This window comes from Puma concolor, chromosome B1 (genome assembly GCF_028749965.1).
Source record: "Puma concolor isolate L17-30 chromosome B1, mPumCon1.1.hap2, whole genome shotgun sequence".
Classification (NCBI taxonomy): domain Eukaryota; kingdom Metazoa; phylum Chordata; class Mammalia; order Carnivora; family Felidae; genus Puma; species Puma concolor.
The window spans coordinates 202,158,515-202,175,721 of NC_141670.1; the positions used below are offsets into that span (position 1 = coordinate 202,158,515).

Sequence of the window (17,207 nt, forward strand, 5' to 3'; positions counted from 1 at the left end):
AAATTCATTTCTTTGTCATCATGGAACATACTTTATATGATTTCAGTCATTTTAAGTTTATTGAGACTTGTTTTATAGTCTAACACATGGTCTAGCCTGGATAATTCTTCATGTGTACTTCAGAAGAATGTATATTTGGCTATTATTGCCTGGGTGTTCTATCAATGGTACTGGAGTTTTTTGTTTTTGTTCTTTAGGATCTAATGCAGTTCAAGTCTCCTATTTCTTTATATTTTTCCTATTTTGTTTATTCACTAACATTTTTTTAAGTTTGTTTATTTGTTTTTTATTATCTTAAATTTAAATCCAAGTTAGTTAACATATAGTGTGATAATAATTTCAGGAATAGAGTTAGTGATTCATCTCTTACATATAACACCCAGTGCTCATCCCAACAAGTACCCTCCTTAATGCCCCTCACCCCTTTAGCCCTTTTCCCCACCCAACACCCCACCATCAACTCTCAGTTTGTTCTCTATACTGAAGAGTCTCTTACGGTTTGTCTCCCTCCCTGTTTCTATGTTATTTTTGCTTCCCTTCCCTTATGTCCATCTGTTTTGTATATTAAATTTCACATATGAGTGAAATCATATATTTGCCTTCCTCTCACTGACTTATTTTGCATAGCATAATACACTCTAGGTCCATCCACATTGTTACAAATGGCAAGATTTCTTTCTTTTTGATAGGTGAGTAATATTCCTTTGTATATTTATACCACTTCTTCTTTATCCATTCATCCACCGATGGACATTTGGGCTCTTTCCATACTTTGGCTATTGTTGATAGTGCTGCTATAAACATTGGGGTGCATGTGCCCCCTCAAATCAGTACCCCTGTATCCTTTGGATAAATACCTACTAGTGCAATTGCTTGGTCGTAGGGTAGTTCTATTTTTAGTTTTTTGAGGAACCTACGCACTGTTTTCCAGAGTGACTGCACCAATTTGCCTGCCCACCAGCAGTGTGAAGGAGATCCTCTTTCCCCTCATCCTCACCAACATCCATTGTTGCCTGAGTTGTTAATGTTAGCCATTCTGACAGGTATGATGGGGTACCTAATTGTGGTTTTGATTTGTATTTCCCTGATGATGAGTGATGTTGAGTATCTTTTCATGTGTCTATTAGCCATCTGGATGACTTTTTTGGAGAAGTGGCTATTCATGTCTTTTTCCCATTTCTTCACTGGATTATTTTTGAGGAGGATGTGGTCTTTGATAAGTTCTTTATATATTATGGATACTAACCCTTTATCTGAGATGTCATTTGAAAATATCTTCTCCCATTCCATCAGTTGCCTTTTAGTTTTGTGATTGTTTCCTTCACTGTGCAGAAGCTTTTTGTTTTGATGATGTCCCAAGAGTTCATTTTTGCTTTTCTTTCCCTTGCCTCCAGAGACATGTCAAGTAAGAATTTGCTGTGGCTGAGGTCAAAGAGGTTTTTGCTTGTTTTCTCCTCGATTTTGATGGCTTCTTCTCTTACATTGAGGTCTTTCATCCATGCTGAGTTTATTTTTGTGTCTGGTGTAAGAAAGTGGTCCAGGTTCATTCTTCTGCATGTCACTGTCCAGTTTTCCCAGCACCACTTGCTGAAGAGACTGTCTTTATTCCATTGGATAGTCTTTAATGCTTTGTCAAAGATTAGTTGGCCATACATTTGTGGGTCCATTTCTGGGTTCTCTATTCTGTTCCATTGATATGGGTGTCTGTTTTTGTGCCAGTGCCATACTGTTATGATGATTACAGCTTTGTAATACATCTTGAAGTCTGGGATTGTGATGCCTCCAATTTTGGTTTTCTTTCTCAGGATTGTTTTGGCTATTTGGGGGGTCTTTGTGGTTCCATATAAATTTTAGGATTGTTTGTTCTAGCTCTGTGAAGAATGCTGGTGTTGTTATAATATAGGTATTGCGTTGAATATGTAGATGGCTTTGGGTAGTATTGTCATTTTAACAATATTCTTCCAATTCATGAGCATGAAATATTTTTCCTTTTTTTGTGCTTTTTTTCAATTTCTTTCATAAGATTTCTATAGTTTTCAGTGTATAGATTTTTCACCTCTTTGGTTAGGATTATTCCTAGGTATTTTCTGGGTTTTGGTGCAATTGTAAATGGGACCAATTCTTTGATTTCTCTTTCTGTTGCTTCATTATTGGTGTATAAGAATGCAACTGATTTCTGTGCATTGATTTTATATCTTGCCACTTTGCTGAATTCATGAATCAGTTCTAGCAGTTTTTTGGTGGAATCTTTGGGGTTTTCCATATAGGGTATCATGTCATCTGCAAAGAGTGAAAGTTTGACTTCCTCCTGGCCAATTTGGATGCCTTTTATTTCTTTGTGTTGTCTGATTGCAGAGGCTAAGACTTCCAAAACTATGTTGAATAACAGTGGCGAGAGTGTCCCTCATTCTCCTAATCAGCATGCCTTAATGTCTCCTATGGAGATCCCACGGAGACGGGAACATGGTTTCTGTTCTGTATGTGCATTATCTAAAACACATAGACCTGTGACTGACTGACGTGTCTGACATGTCATGGGTGCTCAGTGAATATTTGTTTAGTAAAGTATCTTGTGTCTGTAAGCACAAGAAGAAATGTATCGAGAGCCTCATTGTAGCATTACTTACAACAATGAAAAAGCAAAAACAATTTATGCATGATAATATGATGTAGGATGATACCATATTAAAAATGAGCCAAGTAAGAATGAGTTGTGAATGAGTCAAACATCACAAGTTCAAAATACATGAAACGCGAATTGATACAGCTGAAAGGAGAAGCAAAAAATATCCACAATTTTCGCCGGGGACTTGGACATTCATTCCTAGGTAGAAAGTCAGTGAAGATATAAGAACTGAAACACTGTCAATCATTAGCACGTGACTGACATTTACAGATCATTTAACAGTAGGATATGCGTCTTTTCCAAGGGCCCAACGGATCATTCATACAGATATACCAATTCCTGGGCCGCAGAAGGAACCTTGACAAATTTTAAGAAATGAAATGACAAAGCATGTTCTCCACCCATAACAGAAACAAAGTAAAATCAGTAACAGAAAGACAGCAAGCAAATATCTAAATACTGAGAATTAAGCACAAACCTCTAATGATTCTTGGGTCAAAGAAGAAGGCTTAAAAGAAATAAGGATACATATGTGTATGAAAATGAAAACACAACATATTAAAATTTGTGGAATCCAGCTACGACACGGATGGCAGTGTCAATAGCTCTAAATGCTTGCATTCGAAGAGAGAAAGGTCTCAAATTAATCATCTAGTGTTGATCTCAAAAAAAAACAACTTAAAAACAAAGAGAAAAATAAACCCAAAGCAAGCAGAGGAAGGAAATAATCAAGAGTGGAATCAATGAAATTGAAAATAGGAGACCATAGGAAAAAAAAAAAATCAATGGAACAGTCAGCTGGTTCTTCAAAAAATAATTAAAAAGACTGATAACCCTCTGGCGAGACTGACATATGTAAGCTGAGGGAAGAGACAAGTCACGAACATCAGAAATAAAACACAGGCGATCACTGCAGATCTCGCAGCCATGAAGAGGAGAGTAAGAAGCACTGGGAACAATTTTATACTCACACATTGGACAGCGTAGAAGAAACGGACCAATTCTTCAAACCCCACAAAGTACCAAAACCGAGCCCAGAAAAAAAATTAACCCCATAATCCTGTAACGAGGAAATACATTGAATTCATAATTTAAAAGCTCCTGAAAACAAAATCCCCTGCCCAGATGGTTTCACTGGAGAATTCTATTAAATATTTAAGGCATTAGCACCAATTTTTTATGCGGTCTCTTCCAGAAAATGGAAGAGAAGTAAATGCGTCCCAGTTCATTTGATGAAGCTTGTATTCCTCTGACGCCCAAAGCAGATAACGACAGGACAGTTAAGAGAATGCTGCAGACCATTCGTGAATACAAGTGTGTATGGGAAGCCCCCCACGGTGTGAATTACCATAATTCACTTCCCATTCTTTTACTCAATGCCCCTTTTTTTAAAAAAAAATGCAGGTTATACATTTCTTTTGGAACTCCCCCGAGGGAGAGGTTTGGGTTCTGCTCTGCCCTGTGCTCGCTCAGACTGGGGAGGTCAAGGCTACCTGCTCACGGCTTGTCCGGGTGCTCAGCACACGTACTTCTCCGTTCCACAGTTTTCCTCTCTGTCTCTTCCATCAGTCTTGCTTTGTTAGCCACTGGCAAACCTTGAGAATCATGCGGGGATACAAATGACATGAAATGATGCAGCTACAGCAACAGTGTTCTGCATTTACACAGGTCGACACACGGTATGGTCTGCAAAGCTCTGATGCTTAGCGGTAGCTGGTAGGAAACCTGGGCTTCCCTTCACCTTCGCATGGTCCTAGGAGTCCTCCTGCCCCAAACTGCCTGGACCTGGGGAGCCGGATGGCGTTTGAGAGTGTCCCCTTGCTGCCACTTGGCCCGCAGGGGGCAGGTGGAAGCCAACCAGCAACACTGGCTTCTGGGAAGGGGACAGGGACAGAATCAGCTTGATGTGGAGAACAATGGGGGCCAGGATGTATGAATGGCTTGAGCTCTTGTGTGGCTCAATTCGAATTTTTTTTTTTTCGAAAAAAAGGTTATTGTGGATGTTATTAAAGACTTCTGTGTATCAAGCACAATTCAGATTTGATAAGCTCCTTGTTACGTGTACAGAATGAGCGGACGGAAGGCCCAGCATCCCATTATTGGATGCCTGAGCCTCAGACGGTATTTTTAGCCCTTCTCTTGCTGCACATTCAATCGCTGAGAATCACCGGCAGTGAGCGTGGTCGGCGAGCCCTCCTCCCTGTCTGCTCCCCCTTGGAGATTGGACTGCACAGGAAATGGTCTGAGAGATGCTCGGCTCCTTGTCCTGGCAGGTGCCACGCAACAAGGACGCAGGAGGTAAATGTCAGAGACCCGCGACTTGTCCCGGCCGCTAGGGCTTCCAGAAGACTAACCCACAGGGCGTCCCCCGGCTTGGCCCCTTTAACCCAGGGAAGAAAAGTAGAGAAAAGCGTGTGTCTTAAATGGCTGAGTGGCACCATGGTGCTGGGGCACTAAGAAAGGTTTATGACTTCCTGCCCTTTCCTTCCCATGCCTCCCCTGCCACCGACAACACGTGGTCGGCTGGTGGCCTCCTGGCGCCAAGTAAGAGCAAGGTTAGCTGAAACAAGAGGAGGGGGTGCCTGGGGGGCTCCGTCGGTGGAGCATCCGACTTCGGCTCAGGTCATGATCTCGCGGTTCATGAGTTCGAGCCCCACGTCGGGCTCTGTGCAGACAGCTCGGAGCCTGGAGCCTGCTCCAGATTCTCTGTCTCCCTTTCTCTACCCACCCCTCCCTCGCTCCCTCTCTCTCTCTCTTCCTCTCTCAAAAATAAATAAGTGTTAAAAAAAAAAAGAAAGAAACGAGGAGCTGGGTCAGGTGTTCCCACTCGGATTTCCCCCTGGACACAGCAACTCTCGTACGCACTCATGTGTCTTCTCACCATGGTTAACGTGGCTGACCTTCAGTGCACAAGCTTCCCGACACCGGTTCTAGAGGACCCGACGTGCTATTAAAGAAAGGGTGTCACCCAACTGGGGACAGGTCAGCCTCTCTTGGCCTTGGCTTCCTCTGTTGGAAAAATGAGGGGCGTAATGCCCACCTTGCATGGTTAAATGGGGTGAGGGCTGAGGGATGATGGGAGGTCCATGGAGAGCACCCTTCCTTCCCACCTGAGTTTGGGACCACTCAAGAGACGCCCTGGGGCTCAGGCACGTGGAAGTGAAAGTATCAGCTTTGTTGCAGACACGGTTGATTGAAGAACTTGGCTTTCGTTCTGCACCCAAGGGCTTGCTAACACTTTGGCTTTGAAATGGAATCACCCTAAGGATATGGGGTCACCTTGCAAGCCCCCTCTCCATTGGCCAGGTCTCTGACCATTACAGGGAGCAGACCGAGTATAAACCCTCTGTGGGAAGACCCAGAAGCCCGGCGGGAACCCAGAAGGAGCTAGCTGAGCCCACTGGCAGCTGCTTCCCAACAGCTCACCAGACGGTTCACTTCTGCTCCCTGCACAGGAGTGAGGCTTTGGAGGGAGACTGGGAGAGTCGCTCTCAGGCCAGTGGGAGGTCCTGGTCTCTGTGAGGAGGGGGGAGGCCAGAGAAAAGGAGGCTCTGATAAGCAATGACTTTGACCAAATGCAGAGCCCAGCACCCAGCAGAGACTTGCCTCTAGTCATCCCTCCACCTTCCCTGTCTCCTTCCGTGCTGCCTTCCCCCTCGCCCCAGCCTCCTGTGGAGGGAGTACCAGATTAACTTAACGTGCCACCCAGGCCACGGGTACTCTGTTTGTGACCCATTCATTCCGAGTGTATGATGCTCTGGGCAATGTGCTAAACGCAGGGGGACAGTGTCAAACAGGCCTGATCCCTGTGCACGGAGATGGCTGGCTGGTGGGGAGAAGAGACCAGGAGACAGAGGGTCCCCGAGCCACGAGGAAAGTGCTGCCAGAGCCTCAGGCAGGGATTCTAGATTCTGGAGATGGGTTGTGTTAGTTCAATGCCCAGCCCTTCCATTTCCTGGGGAAATGTTCTTTAACCTCACTGAGCCTCCGTGTCCAGGTCTGTCCAAGGTGGCTCCTGCTAGTACCTACCTCAAAGGGCTGTTGGGAGAATAAAATGAATTAACACACATAAAGCACGTAGAACAGTACCTGGCCCGTGGTAGGCGCCTTATCAGTGCTATTATAGGGCACCAAGGACCAAAAGGAGTGTCCCCCAACTCAGTCTTCCAGGGTTAGGGAGGAGGGCTTCTAAGAACAGGAGCATGAATCCAAACCATGGTTTCTCAACCACAGCCCTGTGGACATTTGGGGCCGGGCCATTCTTTGTGTGAGGGGCCACCCTGTGCCTTGGAGAAGGCTTAGCAGCATCCTTGGCCCCTACCCACTAGATGCCAGTAGCACTCCTCTCAGTTGTGACAACCCAAAGCATCTCCAGACGTTGTTCTATGCCCCTGGTTGGGACCCGCTGCTCCGCACTGAGAAGAGAAGGGTGGACGAGAGCAGAGAGGTGGTGGCAGGGACCACACTGAGCTCCTTGGGAACGCGGGAGCGCGGGGTCCACGTCCAGGGTGAATCTGGATCTGCAGCAGTGGGTTGATCCAGGGCACTAGTCATGGCCATGACATCAAATCCCAGCCCCCTTCTGATGACCCCAAACTCAGGCGAGCCATCGAGGGCGACCTCTTCCACTGACTCCCAGCTTCTGGCACCGGGCTGATGCGTGAGAGAAGCCTTCTGAGGATTCGTGGATGCGTGGGCCATCCCACACTTGGGACGCGGTCCCTGAGGGCATTCACCGGGTGTCTCCTCTAGATGTATCTTTCGGGTAAGAAAGCTCTTCCGTGAGCATGACACCAGACCACCTCTCTTTTTTCCATGCGGTGCTGCTTTTACAGACTCGGACCTTGATGCCTTCAGTGTCTCTTGAACATCGTACAAAAAAAATCCCTGTTAAGTGTGTTACTCTGTAGAGGTACTTCATGCAGATCGTTGTTTGCCACATTTCAAAATGCCATCGTTGTAAGAATCTACTGGGAGAAAGTTCCTTCTGGCTTCGCACCAGGAATAATCATGCTTTTCCTAAACAACTGATTTCTTGTTTCTACGTTGACCCTGGATCATAAGGCTGATTGTGTTTCTCTGCTTGCCGGAAAGGTTAGACACACATTTATGGCCTGTTTGGGGCCAACACATGAGCTCGCTGACCATGAATTGGGGTATTTTTGCCTGCTTACAGTTTCTTGAATCCCTTTTTTATTCTTTGACCCGATCTATGGCTTACTTACTTTTAATTTTGTTAAATGATATGTATTTTGCAAGTAACCTTTAAAGCTTTTTGGAGCAAGATTGGAAATTAAGGAACAAATTTTTTTTAAACCAGACACAGGGTTCTGCGTGCTGGTATATTTCCGCATCCAAGCCAAAACTGGTGCCTTCCAAACTCCTGAACTTCTTTGATGTTGGAAGGAGAGCCTAATTGATTTCTCCATGGCTCAGGGTTACCAGGATAGAGTGCAGGTTTCTCATTTGTGATCTCCATTTCCATGACAATGTGCAGCATTATTGTGAGAACATACTTATCATTCCAGCCCAAGAGGAGGCAAAAGGAAGCATTGCACAAAGCTGCAGAGATAAATGAAAGGTCATTTTCTGTTCTCCAATAACAGTGCTGAGTCTCCTTGGGGATGTAGAGTCCATGGCCCAGGGCAAAAACTGGATCTGTGGTGAGAGAAAGCCACAACAACCTGAGTTATTGCTTAAATTTCTGTTCTCTTCGCATGTTGGATTTCCTCTTAAAATTCACTCCGGTCTGCAAGTTTCTCTCCTAGAAATTCACGTTGCCCCTCCAAAGAGTTCTGACGGAATATCAAATGAGATGCCCTTTGACAGTTTAGCTGTGAACAAGGGTGCAGAACTCAACTGGTTATTCATGTGATGTTTCAATAGTCCTTCAACTCTCAGAATACAAATTGGGCATCTGTAGGAGGCATTTAGAGCTAATTCCTGTGGTTCCTTTTTGAGCATCTGAACCCTCCTCTCCAGTAGCAAATACACAGAGAGATGTACCAGCTGACTCTTTGGGTTCCAAATGACAGAAAGACCGTGTCGAGTAGCTTAGGTCAGAAGGCGCGTCATTGTGCATGGTGAGTGTAAGGTTCAGGCTTCTGAGGTCCAGGCTGGAGCCAGCATCTCCAACAAGGCTTCTCTCTGTGTTTAGCCCTCACCCTGTTTGACCCTCTGCCACTTCCCGCTGCAGGTGGGTTGTTACCCCCATTTGGGGCAAGAGGGTTTCACAGCGTTAGCCTGGCAAGCCCAGAGGAGAAGGCTTTTATTTCATCCGTCTCAGGGAGCACCCCAAGGGGTCCTGATGAACTGACACCAGCAGCCAGGGGACGTGTGTAAACACCTCCTAGTCAGCCGGGGCCATTCATCTGCTCATCTCTTTGCTGAAGGGGAGGAGCGGGAGTCATTAGACAGCGCCAGCAGGAGCCCCTGAAGTGAGAGGGAGAATCCCCAGCGAACCCGAAGTGTGGGCATGACAGGCATTTTGAGACCAGACTTTCCACAAACTAGCGATGCTTTTCACAGACGCTTCTTGAATGGAGACAAAGAGCCCCACTTCAACGTAGAGTCCGGTATTACCATGATGCCAAATCTGGGCCAGCGCAGTGGCAGGTAGGAAAATGTGGGCTAGTGCCATCGGAACACTATGCAAAATCCTAAATGAGATATTGGCCGCTTGAATCCAGGAAACACACCCAGGTTGGGGGAGCACAGTGTGTGCGTCACAGCACCACCTAGTGGTGTGTGGTTGTAAATGCGCTGGGGAGAGACTGGGTCTGGGGTTCGTGTGCCCCTCTTCTTGTTGACTCACTGGGCCCCTTCTTCCCTCTGGGCCCCAGTTTGCTCTTCTGTCGAACGAGGGGAAGAGCCTGGATGGCCCAGGTCTCCTCTTGTTGACTCGCTGGGTCCCTTCTTCTCTCTGGGCCCCAGTTTGCTCTTCTGTCGAACGAGGGGAAGAGCCTGGATGGCCCAGGTCTCCTCTTGTTGACTCGCTGGGTCCCTTCTTCCCTCTGGGCCCCAGTTTGCTCTTCTGTCGAACGAGGGGAAGAGCCTGGATGGCCCAGGTCTAATCTCCGAGGGTCTGAGTCAAAGGTCTAAGCCCCCATGAAAACAGTCTGTCATTCTGTGGTTGTATCTCAGGATTCCCTTAACTTCCCACGGTTCTGTATGGAATGTGAAAACATTTTACAAGGGTGAGATTCCTCTTTCGAGGTTTGAACACCATTCTGAGGTTCTTTAGTCCTGAAGAAGCCTGAATGCATTTTGTAAAAATGAATTGAGTAATGTGTCATTCTCTGTTGCTGAAACAAACAAACGGACAACCCCCTCCCCCCCCCCCCAAAAAAAAACTCCCAAGCTGCCGGTCGCTGCTGGCTGTCCCTGGTTGCTCAGCCAGGGCGGTTGGCTGGAGCTCCTCTTTTCCTTCTCGTGGCCTCTCCGTGGGGCTTGGGCTCTGGCCAGGTCCTGGAAGGCAGTTCGAGTAGAAGCTGCTGGTTCCCTTCAGGCCTGGATGCAGACTTGCCAGAACATCACTGCATTCAGTGGGCGCAGAACCAGGCTCCGTGTGGGGAGTCGCGTGTGGTGGGAGGGAAGAGAGGGACGTCGGGGAGGGGGGTACAGCTTTGGAGAGTACCTACCTCAGGTCCCAAAAACACCTAGTTAAAGGAGGTACTAAAGACAAAGTAATGTATACACTGGACTATTACTCAGCCATTAAAAAAAAAAAAAAAGAATGAAGTCCTGCCATTTGCAACAACATGGATGGATCTAGAAAGTATTATGCTAAGTGAAATTAGTCAGGGAAAGACCAGTACCATATGATTTCACTCTGATGTGGAATTTAAGAAACAAAGCAAACAAGCAAAGGAAGAAAAAAAAAAGAGAGAGAGAGGCAGACCAAGAAACAGACTCTTAACTGTAGAGAACGAACTTACGGTCACCAGAGAGCAGGTGGTTAGGGGGCTGGGGGAGATGGGGAATGGGGATTAAGGAGGACACTTTGTTGTGATGAGTACCTGGTATATGGAAGTGTTGAATCACTAGATTGGACACCTGAAACTAACACTACACTGTATATTAATCAACCGGAATTTAAATAAAAACTTTAAAAATTTTCTATTCTATTTTTAAAGTTTATTGATTTATTTTGAGGAGACAAGAGAGAGTGCTCAAGCAGGGCAGAGAGAGAGGGAGACACAGAATCCGAAGCAGGCTCCAGGCTCCGAGCTGTCAGCACAGAGCCCGACGCGGGGCTCGAGCCCACGAACCGCGAGATCGTGACCTGAGCCGAAGTCGGACGCCCAACCGACTGAGCCCCCCAGGGGCCCCTAAAACATCTTAAAACTTAAAGTCATGTGTTGATGTCTGGCATTGGTTAAAATGCCATTTGTCTGCGAGAGCCCTGTGACTTCGGTGACACCAGTGCCTCTCTGAGCCTCAAGTTACGCTTCTGTAAAACGGGGGCATCGGTCCAGAGGACGTTGGAGCACCTCTGTCCCCTAACCTGCTCTGTCCCTCTGCACTCCTAGGTACTCCTTCCAGGACGAGGAGGACATGTTCATGGTGGTGGACTTGCTCCTGGGCGGAGATCTGCGTTACCACCTGCAGCAGAACGTCCACTTCACGGAGGGGGCGGTGAAGCTGTACATCTGCGAGCTGGCGCTGGCCCTGGAGTATCTGCAGAGGTTCCACATCATCCACAGGTGCCTGGGCTGCCGGAGGGGTGCCTGGGGGCCATGGCCCGCTGGGAGGCCGGGCGGGGCATTTCTTCACCGACGTCTGTCCGAAGGGGCAGCAGGTGGAGCTCAGGAACATCAGAACAGCCTCTTCCCGCCCTGGAAGGCAGCCCACTCCCTTGTCACCTGCATCTGAGGCAACCACCCCGCTGGGGAGAGACGTGGCTGGTAGTTGGCCTTTGCTTCTCCGTTGCAACGTGACTTCAGGAGGCTGGAATGTTCTGGCCCCCCAGTCTCACGTTAGAAAGGTCACGTGGCATTAGTTGGGAGTCTGAGGGAATGTACTGTCTTCCTTTCCATACGTGAAATCGGTGCTGTGCCGCGGGGAGGATTTCTTTCTCCTGGGAACGCCTCGGGGCTGGCCCTGGGCTCTGGGTATAAGCTCTGGGTTTCTGCTCCTTGCTCAGGACCCTTGCTTCCCGCTGCCCGTGCACAGCTCTGCCACTCCAAGCAGGCCGGCAAAGCAAGTTTGTCTGCAGAGGCAGGAGGCCAGCCAGAGGCTTCCCAAAGTGATGGTGTCCCAAGCAAAGTCTTCTCGCTCTTTCCAGAGGAGGGGGCTGGCGTGAGTGGCTCCAGACTTGTTCACCTTGGGTCTTGCGCTGTGCCTCACTGCTCTCCTTATGACGTGTGATTTTGGAAGACATGGCAAAGAAAGACTTGACCTTCTAGGTAAAAATGGTAGACTAAGCATGCACACACACATACACACACAAACACATCTACAGTGTGTTCCTCCTGGAACTCCAGTAAAACGACAGCAAGAAGGTTCGGTAAATGATAAACTCACAAAGATGGGGAAGACTAAAGAGGAGACTAGAGAAAAACATGGCAGGGGGAGGTTCTGAAGGAAAACGGAGAGTGGTGGATGATTAGTGTCCAAGAACGTAAATTCCAGGTTGTCACTGGGGACAGCCGAGCGCTGATGGATGCTGAAGAGTGCTCCCTAGGGGCAGGGACTGACCGTCATCAGTATATATGGAAGGAAGAAGGGAAGTAAAAAGGAGGCTAAAGTAAGGTGAACTGTTTGAAAGCCTTTTAGGAAGTATTGAGAACCCAGAGCTGCTTGTCCATTGTGAATAACTCGATGGCTGAGGAATCATCTGAGTAATTTTGCCCAAGCAGACAAATAATGTTTGCTCCCTAAAGATGCAAAAATTAGCGAGGGTTTGCACTGAAGTACACCAAGCTTACTTGAGTTAGGACATTGTATTGAAAAGAGTGTATTGGGAGACCTGGGTGGCTCAGTCGGTTGAGCGTGTGGCTCTTGATTTTAGCTCAGGTCATGATCTCGCCCTTGGTGAGTTCAAGCCCTGTGTCAGGCTGTGTGCTTGACAACGCGGAGCCTGCTTGGGATTCTATGTTTCCCTCTCTCTCTGCCCGCCCCCACTCGTGCTCTCTCTGTCTCTCCAAATAAATAAATAAGCTTAGAAGGAAAGAGTATACCAACCAGATGCTAAAATACACAACCTCTCCCCATGTCAGCTGGGCTCCAAGAGTGGCATGTTCAGACCTTCCTCCAGGCAGGAAACTGTGATTTCAGTAAGGGGTGATCCAAGAGCAAAGAGACTTGACTTCACAGCTTCCCCACCACCACTTAGCACGTAGTTCACAGCCAACAAGCCCCACTCATTTGTCGTAAGCTGCCAACTAGGTAACCAATGACCAAGGGTTATAAGACATATGGAAATCTCCTGGCACAAACAGTGAGGTCCAAACAATGAAATGGAAAGAGGAAAAACAAATCTTGGAATAAATAGACACCATGCGAGGAGGAGAAAATAGCAAAATAACCGTGGTCAGTGTTTCCAGAGGGATAAAAAGATTTTTGCAATTATATAATAAGAAATGTATATATAATAAGAAATACATAATAAGAATCACCATGTTTATTTAAAATTTGGAGGGGCGCCTGGGTGGCACAGTCGGTTAAGCGTCCGACTTCAGCCAGGTCACGATCTCGCGGTCCGTGGGTTCAAGCCCTGCGTCGGGCTCTGGGCTGATGGCTCAGAGCCTGGAGCCTGCTTCCGATTCTGTGTCTCCCTCTCTCTCTGCCCCTCCCCCGTTCATGCTCTGTTTCTCTCTGTCCCAAAAATAAATAAAAAACGTTGAAAAAAAATTTTTTAAAAAAATAAAATTTGGAAAACATTGGAGCTCTTCTAAATTAAAAATATGACAGTAGAAATGAAAAACTCAAAAGATGCGTTAGAATACAAAGTTGACATCCCTCATACTATAGAAAGTTGACATCCCTCATAATATAGAAAGATAAATAGAAAATACGAGAAGGGTGCCTGGGTGGCTCAGTTGGTTAAGTGTCTGACTTCGGCTCAGGTTATAATCTCACAGTTTGTGAGTTCAGGTCCCACGTCGGGCTCTGTGCTGACAGCTTAGAGCCTGGAGCCTGCTTACGATTCTTTGTCTCCCTCTCTCTGCCCCTCCCCTTCTCTCTCTCTCTCTCTCTCTCTCTCTCTCTCTCTCTCTGTGTGTCTCTCTGTCTCTCAAAAATAAATAAACATTAAAAAATTTAAAAAAATGAAAATACAAGAGGAAATAGAAGAAAATGAGACAACCGTCTGGTAATCCTAACCTCAGATGAGAGAGAGAGACAAGAGAGAAAACAGTGGGAGAAATGATCAATGAAATAATTATTGAATATCTCCTGTACCTGAAAGAGCTGAGTTTCCAGATTGAAAGATGCCCATCAGGACAAACCCCAGGTCCCATAAGCTTCCACAGATGAACAGCAGTCTATGAAGGCTGAGGAATCAGACGTGTTTGGGGTTTATCAGGTGCTAGAAGGCAGCGGACACATGCTCTCAATCAAGTGTGAGGGTGTACATTTCCAGAAGTTCAGGTCTCCAAAAAATGTACCTTACATTTCCTTTTTCTCGAGGAACTATCAGAAAAAGGTGGACTCCACTAAAATAAAGGAATAAATCAGGAAGGGGGAAGGAATGGAAAATGTGTGGCTCCAGCAGAGGAGAGAGGCATAGGGAGTCTCCAGGATGGTGATAAAGGGAGGTCCCAGGTTGTCGGTTGTGCCCACGGTGTAGACCCTGACCAGTGCTGACTGGAGTGGATCGAAATACCCTGGGGCAGACTTCTCCAGGAATCATGGGCTGGTGGGATTCCTGATGCCTCTGGATGCCTTGAGAGGAAGTTATTTAGTTGGTGAAACATCTGAAGTTGAATAAATGAGAAGTTTAGGAAAAAGCTCAACAATACATAAAAGACAGTTATTAACTCTAGGGAATGGAGGCATTGCACAGGATGTTGTCTGTTTGTAGCACAGCTTATTACGTGAACTCGCTCCATACAATCATAATCCGTGCAGCCCTGAAGGTCAGTCTAACCAGAAATACAACACTCCACTGGGGAATGGCTAGAGGGGAAGATGACCGTGTCTTCTGGGGGCCGGGGGGATGGGGGGGAAGAGTGTTACATCCTCATTTTCCACAGTGGGAGGCCAATAGATGGAGCCTGAAATGCAAAAGTTATCTATTATTTAGAGAAAAGGAGCTATGTCTACCAAAATTGTCACCTGGACAAGATGGATGGATGGATGGATGGATGGATGGATGGATGGATGGATGGAGAGAGAGAGATGGGGAGAAAGTGATAGGGGTTGTTTCTATATTAGATCACTTTCAGAACCATTGATTCCTTGGATTATTTGCATCCCTAATTTTGATACAAATGGCTAGCGTCACACAACGAACAAGATCAGGAAGGAGGAAGAGGAAGTTATGATAGTAGTCATACGTAGTCGTAAAGGGGTTGTTCAGTGTAATGCTGCGTGTTCGCTGCAGGCCCGCTGTCCATTTATGTGGCCATTCATCGGCCTTTGCACGCAGCAACCCTGGCTCCAGACTCTGTCTGTAAGCGCTGTGCTGTATTTGTTGAGGAAGGTCACCCCATGCCGCCGTCGCCTCTGCACCGGCGGGGTTCTTTGAAGGTGCTCAAAGGACCACGTTCTTGACCGGTCCGTTTTACAAACGTCATTCGTGAATTATCACAGCCGCTGCTGCACTAGTGTGCAAAAGATGATCAGTTGGCCTCGTTTGCCCCAGACACGGAGTCACGTGGATGTTGGTGAGATATAGGTACCAGCCTCCCAGAGCAGAGCCAAAGATAGGCAGGAACTGGAACTGTGACATATGAGCGTGATGGCGGGAACCACGTTTTCTTTCAGCCAGTGTTTTTAAGTCACTGTACTTAAAAATCAGATCATCTGCCCTCAGACTCCAGATCTACCCTGGAGAAAAGGAGCGAGCTCACAACGTAGAGAAATGTTTAAAAATCCACCTACCTTACCATTTCTAAAATGGTAGACTTGGCAGGGATTTGAGTCCACTTTTTTCCCTCCTGTGTAATTCAACAAGTCCCTTCATCAACGTGCGTTCAGACTTGAAATTATGGGCTGTACACGCCGGGCGTAAGGATATATGATAATGCTGTGCAATGTGTTGCGTTCATTCAACAGATGAATTTATGAATCTCCCGCTCCTTCTGTGCTAGACATTGCCATCGCCACATTTTTTTTTTTAATTTTTTTTTCAACGTTTATTTATTTTTGGGACAGAGAGAGACAGAGCATGAACGGGGGAGGGGCAGAGAGAGTGGGAGACACAGAATCGGAAACAGGCTCCAGGCTCTGAGCCATCAGCCCAGAGCCTGACGCGGGGCTCAAACTCACGGACCGCGAGATCGTGACCTGGCTGAAGTCGGACGCTTAACCGACTGCGCCACCCAGGCGCCCCTCCACATTTTTTTAAGTAAGCTCCCCACCCAGGGTGGGGCTCAAACTCATGACCCTGAGATTAAGAGATTAAGAGTCGGCAGATGCGCCGCCTGCCGGCTGAGTCAGCCAGACGACCCCTGCTGCCATATTTATACAGACAAATGGATGTTGCTTTCTTGAAAGTTGCCACACGTGAAAGTTGTAGAATCATTCTGCCAATGCAGGCCTCGGTTGGATCACCAGAAACTTGTGTCTTCCGTCTTGGTGGCCTTGGGCAAGTTACTGAACTCCAGCTGCTTATTTGGACCTCAGTTTTCAAATCTGTAAAACGGACCTGATGATGCCGACTTCATTGGGCTGTTGTGCAAATTCCATGAGCAAGAGGTCATAAAGCATTTAGCTGTGCCTGGCAACTTGTAGCAGCTTCATTCTCTTTGCTTTGTCTGGAGAACTGACTATGGAACCTGGTGTTTACTCTTTTCTCATATACTCGGTGGTGACAAATCTCCCACCTTTGAGGATGGCGTTATAGATCTATAGAAAGCACAGGGTATTTCGGAGTATACCCCTTGAGTTTGAAAGTGTCTTGAGTAGGGGAATATCATTTAGTGTTGAAGATAAACCATTGTTCTCAAGCAATTAGAGATCTACTTTTTAGAGTGTATGTGTCGGTCCTTCGTTCTTCACCCAGGAAGATGGCCAGCCCTTGGGAAAAAATGATGCGCAGCTCTCCTAGATGGAAGAGGCAACCATTCTGGGGGTCAAATTATTGCAATTCAGGATGGGGACCCACACCAGGGGGCCACACAGTGGCTACGGGAGCCCCGAGGAAGGCACCCAGCCCAGACTGGGATGCAGGGTGGGGCAGGGGACACAGAGGAAGCTGGGGAGGCTTCCTCTGGGACATTTGACCTGTAGTGATTTGAGGACAAGGAGGGATTAGCCCCAAGGAGGAATACAGGAGGCACCGGGCAGAAGCACCCGGATGTGGGAGGCCTGGGCAGAGGCGGGGGCGGGGGGGTGGGGGGGAGAGCCTGCCCTGCTCAGGTTGGTGAGGAACACACCCTGAGGCCCTTGCTGGTGTCATCCACAGATGGGCTGA

The 17,207-nt window shown here is 47.2% G+C and overlaps 1 protein-coding gene across 7 annotated transcripts in view; it reads left to right on the forward strand.

The window, feature by feature from the left end:
• STK32B (serine/threonine kinase 32B) overlaps nt 1-17,207 on the forward strand; it is a 393,997-nt gene that overhangs the window by 250,890 nt on the left and 125,900 nt on the right. For all 7 annotated transcript variants that reach the window (XM_086705468.1, XM_086705467.1, XM_086705469.1 and 4 more), the window contains one exon: nt 11,158-11,331. In XM_086705468.1, coding sequence (XP_086561594.1) covers nt 11,158-11,331 — 174 coding nt within the window. The remainder of the gene's footprint in view (nt 1-11,157; nt 11,332-17,207) is intronic.